Consider the following 19,763-nt stretch of genomic DNA (forward strand, 5'->3'; position numbering starts at 1 on the left):
GCAAACGCAGGTCAAAGAAGCAAGGGAAGATTTCCAGTCACTACTTACCAACCAGCCAGCGACCAGCCGAATAAACCTGTCTTAACAGTATGTGTTAAAATACTAAGGTTACCCGGAAAAACATAACAATCAGGGGAGGGCCGTCCACCTACGATCCCACAAGGGGGACGCCGACCAATGGTCCAAGAATGAATGAACCACAAACTGGACCCCGCAAAATCCGTGACGCGGACACACAGGCAGGGTATCTTGGTGGTCCCACAGCGCTAAAAGGGGTAAGTGCCCTCCACAATAATGGCGGCATTGTTGCCATCGATAATCAAACCGCCCCCCACAGCGCCACCTCTTCTAAGGGAGGTGCCAAGCTGGCAGTAAGTCACGGCCTCAATTTGTGTGAATGCCCAGCCGCCTAGGCGCGAGCCTCAGCAGGGGACCCAGGGGCAGCTGAAGGGAGGATGGATGCCCAAATGGAGGCTAGTGGCTTCAGCCACCCCATGTAGCTCCCAACCAGTAGGCTGCAAACCTGCAGCTTAAATTTTGGGCCGGATCTGGCCGCGTGAGGTGCGGACACGCAGATGCCAAACCATCCGCTCCCCCGCCCCAACAACTGCAGCAGAGAGCCCAGAGGACATCCCTGCCTTAATTACCAACTCCCAGGGTAGCAGGGGAACCCTGCTCAAGTACCCCCCCCCCGTTGTGCACCAGGAAAATCCCAGTCAGCAGCAACTCCAACAAGACCCCCTTAAGAGCATGTGGCAAAAGCCAGCTCATAACCTCACCCAGGGAGGGGCCTGAAGAACCACGGTGACCACCAAAGTTTTAGAGGGGAGGGGGGAACTCTGGGGGTCCCACCATCCCAGAGAGGGGCCCACGTCCACCCCAAAAACCCTCCAGGGGTACAGCTACTTGCCATACCTGGAACAGGGTGGGCACCGATGTGGGTGGCTGTTGGCCAGGAGTAATGCTGCGACTCAGGCCAAGGCCAGGTCGTAGGTGCCCTTGTGAGACTTTTAACTCGCAGGCCAGACCCCCGTCCAGTGGGGCTATGTCGTGCCGATCTAGCGCGGAGCTGAGGCCTGTACGCTCTTGCTGGCCAGACTGGGGGGAACCTCTGGATCTATGTTATCCAGTCCGTCGCCCAGCTGGCCAGTTGATAGTAGATTCTCACAAGAACAAAATAAAGATAGGAAACAATTACTTTCAAAAGGGACCAGAGATCCCAGCAAGGAACTAGGTCCTTACTCCTGACTAGGCAGAAAAAAACTGAGTGCCTATAGCTTAGAGTGAGTGTATACCCCCTGGGACTGCCCATAGGGCGTAATCAAGCTTTTTCCTGCCTAGTGTCCTACTCCTCTAGGGGGCAGTTTAACCCAATGGTTAAGAAGAATCAAGAGCTGTGTCGTCAATGAACAAAAGAGAAAATGTGTTTTTTTTTTTTTTTTTAAATCTAACCTGCCTTTTTGGTGCTTCGAATCTTCTTCTGTATTATGTTCAGAAATGGTGACCTCAGTCAGTGTGTGCCTAATATATTTTGTTTTGTTGATTACAAAGAACATTCGCCTAACAGCTGAGGATATGGATATGGCAAACCTTAGTCGCCTTGACAAGAAGGCTTTTGACAACATCAAACTTTTATCAGTAAGTTTTAATTTATTTTTCTTTTTTGTCCCCTCTTTGTGGGTATGTCATGTCTTTCGTCAGTTTAGGATAGCAATAATGTGTATGCAGGAATACACAGCCTCTCTCCACACATCCGCTCTGTGTGAAATTTCTATACAGTTTATAAAAAAAAAAAAATGTTAAAGTGCAATGCGGTGAGATCGGTGTTTTAGCATTGCGATGATCCGTCTCGACTGCACTGCAGCGGCTGGTGTGAATGGACCTTAAAGGAATGTGTTTTTGCAACCATTTTATTACAGGTTTCAACCCAAACTAATATTCTTTCAGAATTATGTTTGCAGCATTTTTTGTTTTGTTGACTTGTTTTGTCAAATCAAGCTGAATAAATTGTGCTTTTGCATAAAAACACAAATGTTAATGCACCCTTAACAGTGAACAAACACTGGCATTTACCCCTATGTGGAGTCCCTTCTTAAGAAGTGGTCCCTCCAGTTTCCAGATTAACTGGTTAGCGACCGCCCATCGCAGATGTACTGTGGCAGGCTGCCGCTCCCAGGCAAATCGCCGTACATGTACGGCGCTCGCTCTGGGGAGTCTAGGGGGCGTCAGCGGCGAAGCCAGTGCGTGTGTCAGGCGGCTCCGATTGCCGCGTAACACCTGCGATCGTTCCCTGCTGAGAGACGACGGTCGGCTGTTTTAAACACAGCCGTCCGTCCTTCTCCCTGGGATGATCAGAGACCATGTGATCCTGCTATATAGGCTCACATGTCACTATGGTCATCTCAGAAATTACGCCCCCCACAGTTAGAATCACTCCCCTAGGGTCACATGTAACCCCTTGATCACCAACAGGGTTAACCCCTTCCCTGCCAATGGCATTATTACAGTAACCGTGCACATTTTTAGCACTGATTGCTGTAGTAATGTCACTGGTTGGTACCCACAAAAGTGTCAAAAATGACAGGGGTCCGATCTGTCTGCCGCAATGTCGCAGTCCCGCAAAAAATCGCAGATCGCCGCCATTACTAGTAAAAAAAAATAACATAAATCTTTCCCGGTTAGTAGACGCAATAACTTTTGAGCAAACCAATCACAATACGCTTATTGTGATATTTTTTGGTTAAAAAAAAAAAAAAATGTAGTGGAAAACAAATTGGCCTAAAATGTTAAAAACATTTTGATATTTTTTTTTTGGAAATGTCATATAACAGAATGTGAAAAATATCGCACAGGTGATCAGATATCACCAAAAGAAAGCTCTATTTGTGGGAAAAAAAGACTTAAATTTTGTTTGAGTGCAGCGTCGCACGACCGCGCAATTGCCTGTTAGAGTAACACGGTGCCGAATCGTAAAATAGGGCCTGGTCAGAAACGGGGTAAAATCTTCCAGGGCTGAAGTTGTTAAACAAGGCAACCATGATTCTGATGGAAGAGTCCCCCGGCCTTTAAGGATCTGGCTGACCAGAAGGTGGGGGCTGTGGCCCGCATTATGTACACATTAGCGAGTTTGGCAACGAGGCCGGTTTTAACCATTGCCCTAGTGTCGCAAACTCTGAGCGAGTGGGCTAAGCTCCTACGCCGTGACCTAGAGGGTGAACAACTTCCTTCTGCCTTTGCTGAGCTAGCGGACCAGCTGGTCCAGGGTTTGCAGTTTATCTGTGATGCCTCCCTGGATGCGCCTCCCCTGATGGCTCGCCTCTTTGTTTTGGTGGAGGTCCTTTGGCGTGTCATTTGGCCTAAATGCTGCTCTGCGGACCAGACTTCTAAAAAGGCCTTGACTTATCTTCCCTTTCAAGGAGATCGTCTGTTTGGAGCTACTCTGGATGACATTGTTAGGTACTCTTCCCCCCTGTGAGACTTATCTTCCATAGGCTACTAAGGGCAATGAACCTCGTCGTAGACGTGAACCTTCCTTCTCAGGTCATACGTTTTTTACGTCCTTCAGGGTCGACTGACAAGGGCTCAAAGCCTTTCAGGGCCTCCTCTGGCAGCTCCAAACGAACTTGGTCTGCCAAGCTGAGAGCGGGCTTCTCAAGGCCTGCGGACAAGGCTCCTTTTGCATGAAGGTGCACCCTCTCCTTTATCAGGGGTGGGGGGACGTTTTCGCTGGTTTCCGGATCCATGGACTTTCCTGGTGCAAGAGAAGTGGTTCCACACAGTCATTCAGTCTAGCTACAAGAGCGAGTTTTGCTCTTGTCTTTTGGCAAGGTTTTTGCCTTCCAACCTGCGCCTGCCCCCATACCGGTTACGGGGTCTTTTTGGGGTGGTACAAGACACGTTCCTTAAAGGGGTGGCTTTCCCGGTTCAGACTTCGAAACGTTTTCAGGGTTTTTACTCCAACCTGTTCAGTCACCAGGAAGGAAGGTAAAGTGCGTCCAATCCTGGACCTCAAGGAGCTAAATTGTTTTGTGCGGGTACAGAAGTTCAGAATGGAGTCTATTCGAACAATGGTGGCATCACTGTGTAAGCGGGATTTTCTTCTATCGATATCAAGGATGCCTACCTTCACATTCCTATATGTGCCAGTCATCAGTGTTTTCCTCCGCTTTGCTGTGGGAGAGGAGCATGATCAGTTTGTGGCGTTCACCCTTTGGTCTCACCTCCGTTCCTCAGGTCTTCACAAAGGTGTTGGCTCCGGTGCTAGCTTTGCTACGCCAACAGGGGGTCACGATACTGGGCTACTTGGAGCATCTCCTCTGGCGAGCGGAGTCTAGTGGAGAACCTGAAGGTCACAATACGAACTCTGTGGGAGTTTGACTGGATTCTGAATTTTCAGAAGTCTGCCCTGGTTCCGTCCACAAAGCTGGACTATTTGGGTCTGACTCTGGACTCTGCCATAGCCAGAGTACTCCTTCCTCTGGACAAAATCTGGAAATTGCAGGCGACAATTTGCCTCTTGCTGTCCAACAAATGGTCATCCCTCCGGACTTGCATGCGGGTGATGGTGTCTACTTTATGAGGCGGTTCCGCTTTGCGCAGTTTCATACGAGGTCTCCGCAAAAGGAGTATCTGACCAAATGGGACAAGATTCCGCAGTCTCTGGACAATACGATCACAAAGGAGTTCCTGATATGGTGGCTTTGCTCTCCGGCTGGAAAAAATCCTTCCTCCCTTTGTATTGGACAGTGGTCACTTCGGATGCCGGCTGGGGAGGCGTCCTTGGCAAGCATTCTGCTCAGGGGATATGGATACTGTAAGAGTTCAGACTACCGATCAATGTTTTGGAGCTCTGAGCAATCAGACTGTCTGGAACATTGGACGGATCATCTTTAGGGATTCACTGTGCGCATTCAATTGGACAATGCCATGGCCATAGCTTATGTCAATCACCAAGGGGGCACAGGAAGTGCCCTAGCGGCTCCAGAGGTAGCTGGCATTCTAAGGTGGGCAGATTGATTTGTTCCAGCACTCCGTCGTGCACATTCCCGGGGTGGAACATTGGCAGACAGATTACCTCAGTTGGCAGGCGTTGGACCAAGGGGAGTGGTCCCTTCATCCGGAGGCGTTTCATCAGCTGTGTCTCCAGTGGGGCACCCCGAGGAGCATCTGTTGGTCTCTCGGCTCAACAGAAAGGTGCAGAGGTTTGTGGCTCGGTCAAGGGATACTCTGGCGGATGCCCTGGTGGCCCTGTGGGGTCAGTATCATTGGATTTAGGCCTTCCCTCCTCAAGCTTCTGCCAAGACTTCTACACAGGATCGAGGCAGAAGGGATTCCGGCCATCTTAGTGGCTCCGGATTGGCCTCGCTGGGCTTGGTACGCCGATCTGGTGTGGCTGGTCGCCGATGTTCCTTGGAAGCTTCCTCTTAGGGAGGATCTGCTGTCCCAAGGACCGATCTTCCATCCTGCTTTACAGTCGCTGGCTTTGACGGCTTGGCTGTGGAATGCCAGGTGCTAAAGCATATAGAGGTTTATCTGAATCTGTAATTCCTACACTGTTAAAAGCTAGGAAATCTACCTCTAGGAAGATCTACCATCGAATGTGGAAGACGGACATTGCGTGGTGTGAGTCTCTTGGGGTTCATCCTTGCTCCTTGGTGGCTCGGATCTTAACCTTCCTTCAAAGGAGGGCTGAACAGAAATTGGCCTTGAGTACCATGGGGCCAGGTATCGGCCTAGGCGGTCTTTTCCAACGACCTTTGACTGCACACTCCCTGGTGCGTATTTTTCTTCAGTGTGTCCGACATTTGGCTCCTCCAGTGCGGGCTCCGTTGCTGCCTTGATCGTAATTTTGGTGCCTTCCGCTCTACTGAAGCCTCCCTTTGAAAATATTCGGGAAATTCGTCTGCTTATGCTATCCCAGAAGGTGGCCTTTTTGGTGGCTACCACCTCTACACGCAGGGTGTCAGAACTGGAGGCCTTATCCTGTCCATCCTATCTGGCGATTCACAAGGTTTAGGTGCTGCTTTACCCCTGTCCGTCATTCCTTCCTAAGGTGGTCTCTGACTTTCATTGGAATGCATTCCCTGTGTCCCAGGCCTTAACATCTGAAGGAAATGGCCTTGCATGCCTTGGATGTGGTCCTGGCAGCTACAGAGTCTTTCAGGAAGTCAGACTTTCTATTTGTGCTCACAGATGGACCTCGCAAAGGGTTGTCTGCTTCCTCTGCGGCCATTTCCAGATCAGACAGACAGTGGTTCAGGCCTATTCCATCAGGGGTCAGGTTCCTCTTATCCCTGTCAAGGCGCACTCTACTAGGCGCTTAGTTCCTCCGGGGCCTCCAGTCCATCCAGCGTCAGTGACACAGGCCTGAAAGGCGACCACCTGGTCGTCGATGCACACTTTTACGTTTTTTAAAGTGGATGTGTTGGAATCTGCGGATGCTTCCTTTGGCTGCAAGGTTTTGCAGGCTGCTGTTTAGAGGACCTGATCCTCTTTGAGGGTGTATTGTTTTCTTCAGGTGGGCTCCAGTTGTTTTTGGTTGAGCGCCTGTTGCCTGGTTGGCTAATAATTAGCATTGGGAATTCTTTCCTGTTCCCACCCCTCATGTTTGACACTGCTTTGGGACATCCCTATGGTCAAGACTGACAGGAGCTGTGTCAATTAAAGAAACGAAAGAGAAAATAGGATTTTTGACTTACCGTAAAATCCATTTCTCTGATGTTCATTGACGGACACAGCACCCACCCCTCTGTGGAGTTAATATTAGGGATCGACCGATTATCTGCAACACCGATATATCGGGGGCAGATATGCACTTTACCCTATATATCGGAATCGGCCCCTGAGGTTACCGATATTTTGGGAAAGTGATGTACCGGAGTGATGCCTGCAGCTAGAGGCATCACCCCGGTACCGGCAGTCATAGCCGACGGTCGGCTGTCTTGTAATGACAACAGATGCGGCTGAGAAGCCGCTCGGTTGTCATTGCAAGGAGCGGGAGGGGACCTTCCGCCGCTCGCCCAGGTCTCCCGTCCCACCGGGAGACCGGGCATCCTACCTGCACGGCCGCCGAAGAGAAGACCCGATAAAAGCCACATTCGGCTCTGATCGGGTTTTTTACATGGAGACCCAAAGTGATGTCATGACAACACTTCCGGGTACTCTGCGCCAAATTTAAAAAAACTGACAGCATTCAAAACAGCCAAACTTGGCGTTTTGAATGCTTTTCAGTGCCGAGGAGGGATTTGGGGGGTTTTTAGACCCCCAGATCCCTCCACAAAGAGTACCTGGAGGAAAAAAAATTGATAATTATCGATGCCGATATCCGATGATCAAAATATTGGTATCTGCATTAAAAAAACTATATCGGTCGATCCCTAGTTAATATTCTCCTGACACTGCTTGTAACTATAAACTTGTGCGACTATAGCAGGGAGAGGGAGTATACCCCCTGGGACTGCCCATGGGTGTAGCCAGTAGTTTTTTTTTTGCCTAGTGTCCTACTCTTGTAGGGGGGGGCAGTATAACCGATTTGTTAAGAATGACAGGAGCTGTGTTCGTTAATGAACATCAGAGAAGTGGATTTTACGGTAAGTCAAAAATCCCATTATTGTGTCTTAAAGAATGTTACCCCAACATTTCATATTCCTGATAGGTTTCTGTTGTACCATGTACTTGTGTTAAAAGCATCCTGTTCTCTTTGTATTGATTGCTTTTGTGTGAAGTACCTGGGGAACCTGTTCCTCCTGCTCTAGCCATTCACACAGGAAGATCAATGTACTGCTGTTTCTCCACCCTCAACTCTCCAAGCCCCTTATGCAGCTGAGAACACTCCTTTCTTGTTATCACTTATAAAAACAGAATATATACACAAATGTTTTGCTTTTCATTTCTATTTTAAACTTAGTGAGTTATTTTACAAATGAATGGTTCACATATACTTTTAACTATGGTCTTACTCCCTTGTTTGCACTCTGGTGTCTCTTTATTGTAGATGAATAATATGATGCATAATTCATATTGCATATCTGTATAGGACTCATTTGAGGTTGTGAAAAAATGGAGCAGCTACTCATGACATTCCGGCAGGCTTTCTCTTTGATTTGGCAGATAAAACCTAATTGCTTGTACTCTGCTCCTTCCTTTTTTTTTTTTTTTTTTGGGGGGGGGGGGGGGGTTGTAAATATTTTTTGCACCCTATTATCTGCTGTTCGTTCATTTTTGTCTGGTTCAGGTTTCTGGGTGCATATCATTTTTCCGTTTCATGAAGGCAGCAAAACCTTTTTATTGCATTGCTACTGCTGAGATATGATTTGTTACAATTAAGAATTATAGTTTGTGTTTAAATTCAGATTAAAGCTGACCATACACAGATTGAATTTCAGTTGCTTCACCAGCTCTGTGAGTGGCCCTGGTGGCCGACTCCTGCTGGACATTTCTTGTTTGGAAAAGTGAAGGAACCAGGGTGAAAAATGATCAGTCAAGAAGCACCTGCATCCAATCAAATCCATAGACACATAAGGCAAACTTGTAAGAATCTATTTGGATTCTTTTTCTTGTCAATCTGCAGGCAGAAAGAGAAAAATAGATTTGTATGGCCATCTTGAGGATCATTACTTGACTATTAATTATTTGAGTGTCCTAATAGGCAGTACAAGTTCTTGTGATAAATTCAGTGTTTAAAAATTGTCATCAGAAGCTAAAAGTTAACAAAATGTATTATATAAAATTATATTGCAAAAAAGAGCCCATATCTATGATAGCTAAAGCAGTTTTGAGTGCTATATTACTGCCATATTAGGAGGGGTTTCAGTAAAAAAAGAACTAAACTTACTGTATTGCTAATAATTCTAAGTATGGTTTTAGAATGTACTGTTGGGATAATCTGTATTTTTTTTCTTTTCTTTTCAGAGTCGCCTTGAAAAACTCTGCAAAACACTAAAGTGACCTTTAAAACAGCCTTTCTGGAATTTTATTATTTTTTTTAGGTTTGGTACATTGTGTGTACCTTTTGTAAATAGCTATATTTGCATTGTATTTTATTTCAATAGAACGAATCTTCATTTGTTGTGGAACTGAAAATATTTTTCTGTCTGTTTTCTTGTATATTAACTTTTTACCAATTTTTACCAATAAAGCCCACATTTTCTTCTGGGTAAAACTTGACTGGATAGAAAAGGTTTGTGTTTCTTTATCCTACATCACAGGACACAGAACATTTTCATATTCATTACGAAGATGGATATGCTGGCACCTTTTTAAGTCGCTGGCCAAGAAAAAGTACAGGAAGTCCCCCTCCCAGACACAACTCCTCATTTTGCAAGGCTTCAGTTTTTTGCTAGTGTCTGCAGGTGATGGTCATGTTTGTGCAGATCTCTAGAGGAAAAAAATCTAGTGTCTGAACGGGATCCATCTGAGATTCAGAAACCAAGTTTGTTTTTGTTTTTTTGGATCCTATTGCATGTTAACGCACAGAGGAATGATGTCCTCTTGGCACTGGACCTTGCAGAATGGTACCCTGTGCAATGATATATTGCCTTCTAGACCAGTAGGGTGTTATGCAGGTCCAGGGCAGTGACCCCCTGTGGCGGAGTAGAGTCCCTGAAGGCCTCTAATGGCAGAGCATGCCATAATGTGGTGTGGCAAAGAAAAGGTTTTCATACTTTTTATTTTACAGTGTAGGTGTGTGTTTGTCACAGTACAGCATCCTGGGCTGCCCCGAGACCTACATAGCGATGAAATTCAGGGCGTTCGTAGAGACTTTGGCTGTCAAATGCAGGATGTGAGGAGTGCTTCTCTGCCCCCTGCATTTGGTGGTAGCCATCTTTGATCCCCAAAGAGAGAGGCAAATACAGGTTGCAGCCTTGGTGGTGTCTAGTGGGACTATAGTTTATAGCATAGCCTGCCTGGTGAGACTACAGATCAAAGCAAAGGCAGCTTAATACAAACACAATTAACAACAGAACTTCCCAAGTGGGACTTCAGGTTTCAGTCACAGCAAGTACCTTTCCTTGGGGGAGCTGGCAGATTTTTCAGCTGACTTTGGCCACTGTTCCCTGGAGAGTCCCTATAGTACAGTATCTCACAAAAGTGAGTACATCCCTCACATTTTTGTAAATGTTTTATTATATCATTTCATGTGACAACACTGAAGAAATTACACTTTGCTACAATGTAAAGTAGCGAGTGTACAGCTTGTATACCAGTGTAAATTAGCGACTGGGGCGTACACAAAACTTTAGGCTACAGCTTGCGGCCTACTAGGCCAGCTTGGTGCCTTCTTTGGAAGGGGTGGGGCCATTTGTTTTTTGATGGCAACCATGCCGCTATTATTGTGTAGGGCACCTGCCCCTTTTTAGCGATGCGGGACAATCGGGGTACCCTGCCTCCGCATCACAGCGGGCGGCCCCCTTTTAAGGTGGCTATTTCCTATTATGCGGGCCTCTATGAGGGCGACCCCCTTGTTTTTTTTTTTTTTTTTTCTCCGCTCTTAAGAGGCTTTTTAGTCCCTCAGGGTCTCAAGACAAAGGATCAAAGCCCTTCAGGGCCTCCACCGGAGGCTCCAAGAGGACCTGGTCTGGCAAACCACGGACGTCTTCCCTGGTTTCCAGATCTGCGGACCTCCCTGGTACAGGACAAGAGGGTCCACAAAGTCTTTCGGTCTTATCCTCTGGAAAGGTTCTTCCCTTCCAACCAGATCGCTTACAGGGTCTCCTTGGGGCAGCAAGACTTGTTACTTCAAGGGGTGATTGTTCCGATTCTGACTTGGGAACGTTTTTAGGGGTTTTACTCAAACCTCTTAACAGTTCCCAGGAAGGAAGGCAAGGTACGTCCAATTCTGGACCTCAAGGCGCTAAACTGCTTTGTACGGGTACAGACGTTCTGCATGGAGTCCATTCACACGGTAGTGGCGTCCCTACATAAGGGGTATTTTCTTGCTTCTATCGACATTAAGGACGCCTACCTTCACATTCCAATATGCGCCAGTTACCAGTGCTTCCTCTGCTTTGCTGTGGGCGAGGTGCATTATCAGTTTGTGGCGTTACCCTTTGGTCTTGCCTCGGGTCTTCACAAAAGTGTTTGGGCCCCAGTGCTAGCATTGTTGTGTCAGTGGGGGATCACAGTAGTGGTGTACTTGGGCGATCTTCTTCTGCGAGCGGAGCCTCCGACTGCTCTGATGGACAACTTGGAGATTACTCTGCAAGCTCTTGAGGGAGTTCGGTTGGATTCTGAACCTTGAGAAGTCTGCTCTGGTTCTGTCCAGAAAACTGTTCTACCTGCGTCTGACTCTGGACTCAGCCAGAGTGTTGCTTCCTCTGGAAAAATTTCAGACATTGCAGGAGGCAATTTGGCTTCTGTTGTCCAGCAGACGGTCATCCCTCCGGGCTTGCATGCGGTGCTGGGCCTGATGGTGTCTACCTTCCAGGTGTTTCTGTTTGCACAGTTCCCCATGAGATCTTTGGAAAAATGGGACAAGAATCCACAGTTTCTAGAGGTGGCTTCGTTCTCCGACACTTGAAAAGTGGAAAATCCTTTCTCCCCCCTGTATTGGGCAGTTGTCACCACAGATGCCAGCCTGCCCAGGTGGGGAGGCGTCCTCGGCTTGTGCTCAGGGGTCGACTCGGGATGAGTCCAGATTGCTGATTAAGGTACTGGAACTCCGTGCGATCAGACTTTGTCTGGATCATTTGACAATTCTTCTTCATGGGCGTCCGGTACGAATTCAATTGAACAATGTGACGGCCATGGTCTAAGTCAATCACCAAGGGGGCACAAGAAGTGTCCTGGCGGTTTGGGAAGAAGTCAGCATTCTAAGGTGGGCAGACCGATACATTTCAGGGAAGGTACAGATGTTAGTGGCACAGTCTTGGGATCCTCTTGCCAACGCCACAGACACATTCTAGTGGCTCCAGACTGGCCTTGCCGGTCTTGGTACGCCGATGCTCCATGCAGACTTCCTCTCAGTGAAGGTCTGCTGTCCCAAGGGCCAATCTTCCATCCTGCTTTAACGGCTTGGCTGTTGAAAGCCAGGTGTTGAAGGATAGATGTTTGTCTGAATCGCTGATTCCTACGCTGCTAAAGGCTAGAAAATCTACCTCTAGGAAGATCTACCATCATACTTGGAAGATGTACATTACAAGTCTCTTGGGGTTCCTCCAGCAAGGGGTTGAGCAGCGCCTGACCTTGGGGTACCATTAAGGGCCAGGTTTCGGCCTTGGCGGTTTTCTTTTAACGTCCATTGGACACCCTTTTCTTGGTGCGTACCTTTTTTTTTTTTTTTTTTTTTTCTTTTTTTTCAAAATTTAATTTTTATTGAGTTTTCATAAGGAATAACAACAAAACCAATAACAGGCAAATAAAGGGGTTACAAACAGTTGCATGTCATCACACAAGAATAAGAGAAACGGCATACATTGAGCACAGTTGTAAACAATCATTTAGTAGTCCATGGTATCCATGACTTCCAAGCATGTTGAAACAATGTCACCTTGCCTAATCTATTGGCTATGAGCCTTTCATGCTTATAGGTGAGATTTACGTATGTAACAACCTCTGAAACAGTTGGGGTGGAGGTCGACTTCCATTTCCTGGTGATATGTATTCTAGAGGCCAAGAGAATGTGTGCCACTATGAGCCTGAATTAAGGGGGGGAATTTTTCTATTTGGAGATTAGTAGGGCCAGTGCTGGGTCAGGTGGGGTGAGAATACCTGTAACCGAGGATGAGTTTAAATATTTGATGCCAAAAGCTTGTGAGGCTTTTGCAAGACCAGAGTATATGGAGGAGATTTCCTACTTGACCGACCACAATCTCTCCAGCAGTGTGGGAGGGGTAGAATGAGTTAAGCTGGAAGGGGGTAAAAAACCATCTGGAGAGCACTTTGTACGAGAGCTCATCTGGAGAGCACTTTGTACGAGAGCTCCCAGTGGTTGGTACAGTGTGATATAGAGTACGTGTAATGAATTACATGTTGCCATTGCTCTAAATTATAGGTTCTGTGGAGGTCAGACTCCCATTTTAATAGGGGTTTTGGTGAGTATATTCTTATGTTGGAGTATTTGATAGAACAATGAATCGTTGGTAAGAAAATTCCATAGCGTAGGGTGAAATTTAATGGTTGATATAGGGTGGGTTTTGACAAAACGTGTAATGCAAAGGTTATTATATGCCCCAGAGGGGGGTAGGCGTAGTTCGGTTAGCGATTTTATGGAGGTCCCATCTTGGACCTCATCAATCCATTGGATGTTATTTTCTAGCCAGTTGCGGAGGGGTAGGTATGGGATGAGGACAGTTAGCGTTTCCAGGGGAATACGAATCGGGGTGGACTCCATGGGCCCCGTTTGGTGCAAGAGAACAGATCTCCATGCACGAATGGAAGCTTGGGTAGTTGGTGGGTATTGAGACAAGGCAAGGGGTTTCCAGCAGTCCACCATCAACAGTAGGGGCAAAGAGGGCACGTTGGCTATGGCTTTCTCCGCCAGCACCCATTTAGTGTCGGAGTTAGATGAAAACCAATGTTTCATGTGTCGGTTGTGTAGCTAGATAATAATAGTGTAGGTCTACCATCCCTAAGCCCCCTGCCCATTTGTTTGATTATCTGCGTCCAGGGGCATCAAGGGCGTTTATATTCCCAGATATATCGTTTAAATAAAGATTGAAGATATGATATATAAGAGGGGGGACTGGGAGCGGCAGAGTACGGAAAATGTACAACACCTGCGGGAGCACCATCATTTTCAGTGCCGCTATCCTGCCCATCCAGGACAGCGTACTGTTTCTGGGAGATAATCTGAGACACTTTCTGGATTAAAGGTTTGTAGTTGGCCTCCACTATAGCATTCAAGGATGGAGTCAGGAGCCAAGGATGGATTGATACCTAGGTACGGAATGGCGGAAGAGGTCCAGCAATATGGAAGTGATTTTTCCGGTGGGACCTGGTTGCGTGATGGGAGCCCAAGTCGAGGATGAGGGATTTGTGGAAATTGACCTTATAGTAAGAAATCCTACTGAACGCTTCCAGGGTTTGTTGTGAGAATGGGAGTGATGGGATGGGGTTAGTGAGGGACAAGATCACCTCATCTGCAAACAGGCTGATGACGTGAGAAGACCCTTTAAATTTGAAACCTGATATATGTGTGGGTTGGAGCGTATGGCTTCGTCCAGGGGATCTATCATGAGGTTAAAGATTGAGGGGGAAAGGGGGCAGCCTTGCCTCGTCCCATTGGTTATGCTAAATGAGCAGGATAGTAGCCCAAACGTGTAGACTTGGGCTGACGAAGAGGAATAAAGGGCCATAACTGCGTCCAGGATCATACCCTGAAAGCCGAATTTGCTTACCGTGAGTCGCATATAGTTCCATTGCAATCTATTAAAGGCCTTCTCTGCGTCTATATAAAGAAGCGCAGGTGTTTTTGTGGAGTTTGCATGGTGGGATTTCAAATTTAGGATTCGTCTGGAGGTGTCAGGAGCTTGTCTGCCCTTCATAAAACCCAGCTGATCCGATTTGATTAACCACTTTAGCCCCGGAGAATTTGGCTGCTCAATGACTAGGCCCTATTTTTTGATTTGGCACTGCGTTATTTTAACGGACAATTGCGCGGTCGTGCGATGCTGTACCCAAACGAAATTGATATCCTTTTTTTCCCCACAAATAGAGCTTTCTTTTGTTGGTACTTGATCACCTGTGCGATTTTTTTTTTTTTTTTTTTTTTATTTCTCTTACGTCCTCTGAAAGTCACCGCCCACTCATACAATCTGCACGTCTGGGTATTGGTCTTATCCACAGGAGTAAGCTAGGCAGAAGATTTTGTTAGAATATACACAAAAGCTTTGTATAGACACACCTACAGGGGGCTGTCCCTCTGGTCCAATACCCCCATCTAGCTGCATTCCCAATTCAGTTTGTTTCTGCCTACCATAGGAGTAGGCTGGCTTTTCCCTGGCTGGGGCTGCAGTCTCAGCCTTTTTTCTTTTTTTCTTATTATTTTTTCTCTCTAAAAAAGTTTTTTTCTTTTAAAAACATAGCTTTTTATTTGTTCCTGCGCTTAGTCGGACTTCGGAAGACTACAGCGTTTGCGGAGCTGGGAATCACACTAGTTATTCTAGAGTCTTACGGAATCCCAGCCCGCCATCGAGCGTTAGCAGGTTATGTGTACGCCCAGGCCTCGCAAACGACTATGTCCCTGTCCTCAGGGACGAGCCTGCGAAGTTGCTATCTTTGCCGAGATGGCTCAACTGCAGTACGCCGCGTGTTGCTAGCGTCCCCTTCGGTTGATGCCACCACCACCCAGAGTGGGAGGCTACCTGTAACAGAGCAGTACCCACATTTTCGCTGGACCGGTGACTATCATGCTACCCCTCTGTCTATGGCATTGTCTGTCGGGGTATGTGTGTGGGCCCTCTGTTTATGGGAATGGTAGTTCGGTATGGGTTCTGTAATGTTCCCCTGAGGGTAGCAGCCATTTTCTGCACTACTGTTGGCGCCGATCGGGCGCCATCTTTAGTGTGGGCAATCTGTCCTTATGTGGACAGTGGCCATTTTCCCAGAGCTTTTCCCCATAGACTTGTATTGGCAACCATTTTTTTGTGGCTCAGGGCTGTGTCTGCCACTAGAGGCGTGAGGTCACTTCCTCTCTCTTCACATGCAGATTGAGTCAGCAGCGTGTGGCAAGTATAGCACACTTGGGGGGATTTTATAGTGTTTCCTGGCCTGTATCCCTGCTTGCATTCATTTTTTTGCAGTTTACTGTAGCACAGGACTTGCTCCTCATTGCGGTGCGTTTGGGGTGGGGACCGCGGAAATCGCCGATTTAACCACTTACCGCAAAGTGACGTAGGGGTATGTCGGCTAACTTTGCGGGGGTATACCGGGATGATGCCTCTAGCTAGAGGCACCATCCCGATACCATGGTTAACAGCCGACGGTCGGCTTTCCGTCAGTAGCGACCGATGCGGCTCGGGAGCCGCTTGGTCGTTACCCGGGTGAGCAGGAGGGGACGTCCCGCCGCCTTCCGTGACTTTGCTCGGGACTCCAGTCCCACCAGGAGCCCCGAGCACCCAGCCGGCACGTCCGCCGGCTGGAGGGAGTCCCGATCAAACCCGGAAACGGCTTTGATTGGGTCTCCGATGACGGAACCCGGAGGCGGCGTCCATGACGTCACTTCCGGGTTACTGTGCTGCAAAAGGTGGCAAATTTAAAAAACGGCTGTATGCAAAAACGCTGTTTTCGGCGTTTTGCATACCTGGAAGTGTAGTGGAGGGGTCTAGGGTCTTGTACCTGTCACTGCATATTGGTGATGTTTACATTGCTTGTGACAGCAATAAAAGTGATCAGATTTTTTTTTTTAAAACCTGTAATAAAGTTAAAAAAAAAAAAAAATTTAGCCGCCCCCGTCACCGTTAGCTCGCGCACAAAAAAAAACGTATACGGAAGTCGAGCCGCAAATTAAATCGCTGTTCAAACCACACATGTGAGGTATCGCCGCGATCGCCAGAGCGTGAGCAATACATTTAAAAAAAGAGCTACGCTAACTCTAAACTGGTAACCGTTAAAAAAATTTAAAGCATCGCCTATTGAGATCTCTATTGACCGTAGTTTGTCGCCATCCCACAGGTGTGCGCAATTTTAAACCATAACATGTTGGGTATCTATTTACTCGGCGTGACATCATCTTTCACAATATACAAAAAAAATGGGCTATCTTTACTGTTTAGTATTTTTTAAATGCAGTGAAATGTGATTTTTCAAAATTTTTCCCAAAAAATGGCGTTTTAAAGACCGCTGCGCAAATACTGCGTGACAAAAAATATTGCAACGGCCGACATTTTATTTTCCAGAGTCTTTGCTAAAAAAAATATATATAATGTTTGGGGGTTCTAAATAGTTTTCTAGGAAAAAATACTGGTTTTAACTTGTAAACAAAAAGTGTCCGAAATAGGGCTGGGGCTTAAGTGGTTAAAGGGCCAGTGTAATTTAATTTTGAGATTTCTATTATGGAGGCCTAGGATAGCAAATTCCCCCCAGATCTGGTGGAGGGTTCAGGTACTCCTCTGCTATAGTCTCACTTACTGCTGCACTTGCGACTTTAGCGTCTAAAGTGGATTTGTTGATGACTGACCGGGCTTCTAAGAAAAGGCAGATGTCCTCTCAGTCTTCTGATTCAGAGCCAGATTTGGTTGCCACGGACAGTGTACCCCCTGAGGGGTATCAGTCCTCTCAGTCGGATGTGGAGGAGGAAGATTCCCCCTCCGGATCAGCAAAGGAACGCGCTGCGATGTCTACGCTCGTAGCTCTGTAAAAGACACTTTAAATTTAGATGAGGAGCCCCACCTGTCGGGTAAGCGGTCTTCCTTTGGGACCCGCAAAGCCCAGAAATCGGGTCAGGTTTTTCCCTGTCCCGCGGAGTTTCACGATACCGTGAATGAACAATGGCGCAATTTAACACGTAATTTCTCTTACGTCCTCCGACAGTCGCTGCCCCCTCCAAGTCCTCACCAATGGGTATTGACCTTTGCTCCGTAGGAGTAGCTAGGCAACAAGAATTGTTAATACAAAAGCTTTTAACATAGACACACCCCTAGGGGCTGTCCCCTCAGTCAATACCTCCCTGCACCAGCATTCCCAACTCTGTTTTATCTTGCCTAGCTTAGGAGTAGCTGGCTTTCCTGTGCTGGGGCTCAGTCTCAGCCTTCTACCCTTTTTTGATTTTATTTCAAGTATTTTTTCTTTTCTTTACTAGCTGTTATTTTGTCAGCCTTAGTTTTAGGGATCTTCGGATGAAGAATCGTCATGCGGAGCTGGGTCTCGGACTGGCCGCCCTTGATCCCAGGGCTGAGAGCCAGATGGATCCCCAGCCTGCCATCGAGCGTTCAGCTTAGGTTTGCCCTGGCACATTGAATGACCCATCCCTGTTCGCTGCAGGGATGCTGCCTGTGAGGTGGCTACCTCACTGGACGCCATACTGCGGTCTGTGGCTGCAGTTCACCAGCGTCCTGGCTGCGGCACTCCCTGTCTGCCTTGATAGCGGTTTGCCGCTGGAGACGGCTCCCCACGCCATCTGGTACGGTAAGCACCTTCTGTGTGGGTGTCAGTCTGTGACTGTGTAGTACCCCCCATGTCTGTGTAACTGCGGGCTCCCTATCAGATCCCTGTGTGGCTGCACTGCCTGTGGGCTGTGAGGGGGGGCCATCCTGCTCTGCTGTGAATTATGCTCTGGGTGCAGTTTGTGTGCAGACATGTGTGTGTGCTGCGGCGATCCGCCATTTTTTCTTTGCCTGAATACTGTGACCGGCCCTGTCCCTGTGCAGCGCCGTGTTTTGGCGCCATTCACCGTCATTTTGGAGGGCGGTGCTCGTCCGAGCACATGTCGGCGCCATTTTCTTGTAGCCTTCTCCCCCAGCCGAGCGGCCATTTTGCTGGAGCCTTCAATAGGCTATATCAGTCAGCCAGCATTGCATCACTTCCTCTTTCTCTGGGAACAGCGATCGGTGGCAGCAGGCTGTTGTGCTCTCTCCAGGTTTTTACCTTCTTGTCCTGTTATTCCTTGCTCAGTGTTATCTATCCCTGCGGGGTCGGTGCATACAGTAGTGTGCGGTGGGCTGCGCTCGCCGTGCTATTAAAGGGCCAGTACCCTTATTACTTTTCTGTGCTGGGGCATGGATTCTCAGGATAGCAAGTTTCCCCCCGCCCTGATGGGGGACCAGGGGGCTGCTGCACCCCCCGAGGGGGCCGATCTGACCGCTGTAGTGGCTTCCTTAGTGTCTCAGGTGCAGATGCTGATGGCTGAACGATCCGCAAAAAGGGCCAGGGTGTCCGTTTCCTCTGATTCAGAGGGCGATGTGGCTGCTGTGGCTGGCGTACCTTTCTCGGGGTCCCGCTCATCTTTGGACCTTCTGGGGTCCGAGGGGGAGGCAGAGGTGGAGGGGGTTGATGTTTCTCCCCCTGGCTCGCCTGAAGAGCTTGCACTCATGAATGAGCTGATTACTTCCATAAAAGATACCTTGCACCTGGAGGATGAGCCTACTCCTCCTGCTAGGGTGTCCTCCTTTGGAACGCAGAGGACTCGCAAATCAGCGCAGGTTTTTCCCTGTCCTGCTGAATTTCACCATACGGTTAATGAACAGTGGCGCAATTTAAAGAAAGCCCTTTACTGTGCCAAATAAGTTTAAGCTGCTCTATCCGTTTGCGCCCTCCACCGACGAGCGTTGGTGTGTGGCGCCTCAGGTGGATCACGCGGTGGCCATTTTGAACAAGGCTACTGCGGTGCCTTCTGAGGATACCCCGGTTTTCCGGGACCCTACGGACAGGAGAATGGAGTCTCTTGCCCGTCATGCCTATATGGTTGCTGGTTCTATGCTGAAGCCTATTTTTGCTTCCATTATGGCGGCACAGGCTGTTGCAGATTGGACTAAGATGCTCAGGCGCACCTTGGTGGCTGATTCGGCTTCGCCTGCCACGTTGGCTATGGTGGACCAGATCCATCAGGGTGTCATGTACCTGTGCGATGCGGACTTGAATTTGGCTCCCTTGGCTGCGCGCCTGTCCAGCGTGGCGATACTGAACCGTCGTCTGATTTGGCTGAAGAATTGGTCGGTCGACCAATCTTCTCGCAAGACGCTGGCGGATTTTCCCTACGCGGGATCTCGCCTTTTTGGCGAGGCTTTGGATACTCTGATAAAAGGGGTTACGGGGGGCAAGAGTACTCTCCTGCCCCAGTCTCACAAGCATAAGTCTTTCCGTGGTAAACGGAATTCCTCATCTAGGCC

General features: G+C 48.0%; 1 protein-coding gene across 1 annotated transcript in view; it reads left to right on the top strand.

Moving 5' to 3' along the window:
* Positions 1-9,089, top strand: part of CDCA8 (cell division cycle associated 8) — a 59,023-nt gene extending 49,934 nt beyond the window's left edge. The window contains exons 10-11 of the mRNA XM_082247826.1: positions 1,552-1,638; positions 8,911-9,089. Of these exons, the coding sequence (XP_082103952.1) occupies positions 1,552-1,638; positions 8,911-8,946 (123 nt within the window). The 3' untranslated portion in view covers positions 8,947-9,089. The remainder of the gene's footprint in view (positions 1-1,551; positions 1,639-8,910) is intronic.
* Positions 9,090-19,763: the final 10,674 nt, after the last annotated feature.

This window comes from Pelophylax lessonae (genome assembly GCF_965119305.1).
Source record: "Pelophylax lessonae genome assembly, chromosome: 2".
Taxonomy (NCBI): Eukaryota; Metazoa; Chordata; class Amphibia; order Anura; family Ranidae; genus Pelophylax; species Pelophylax lessonae.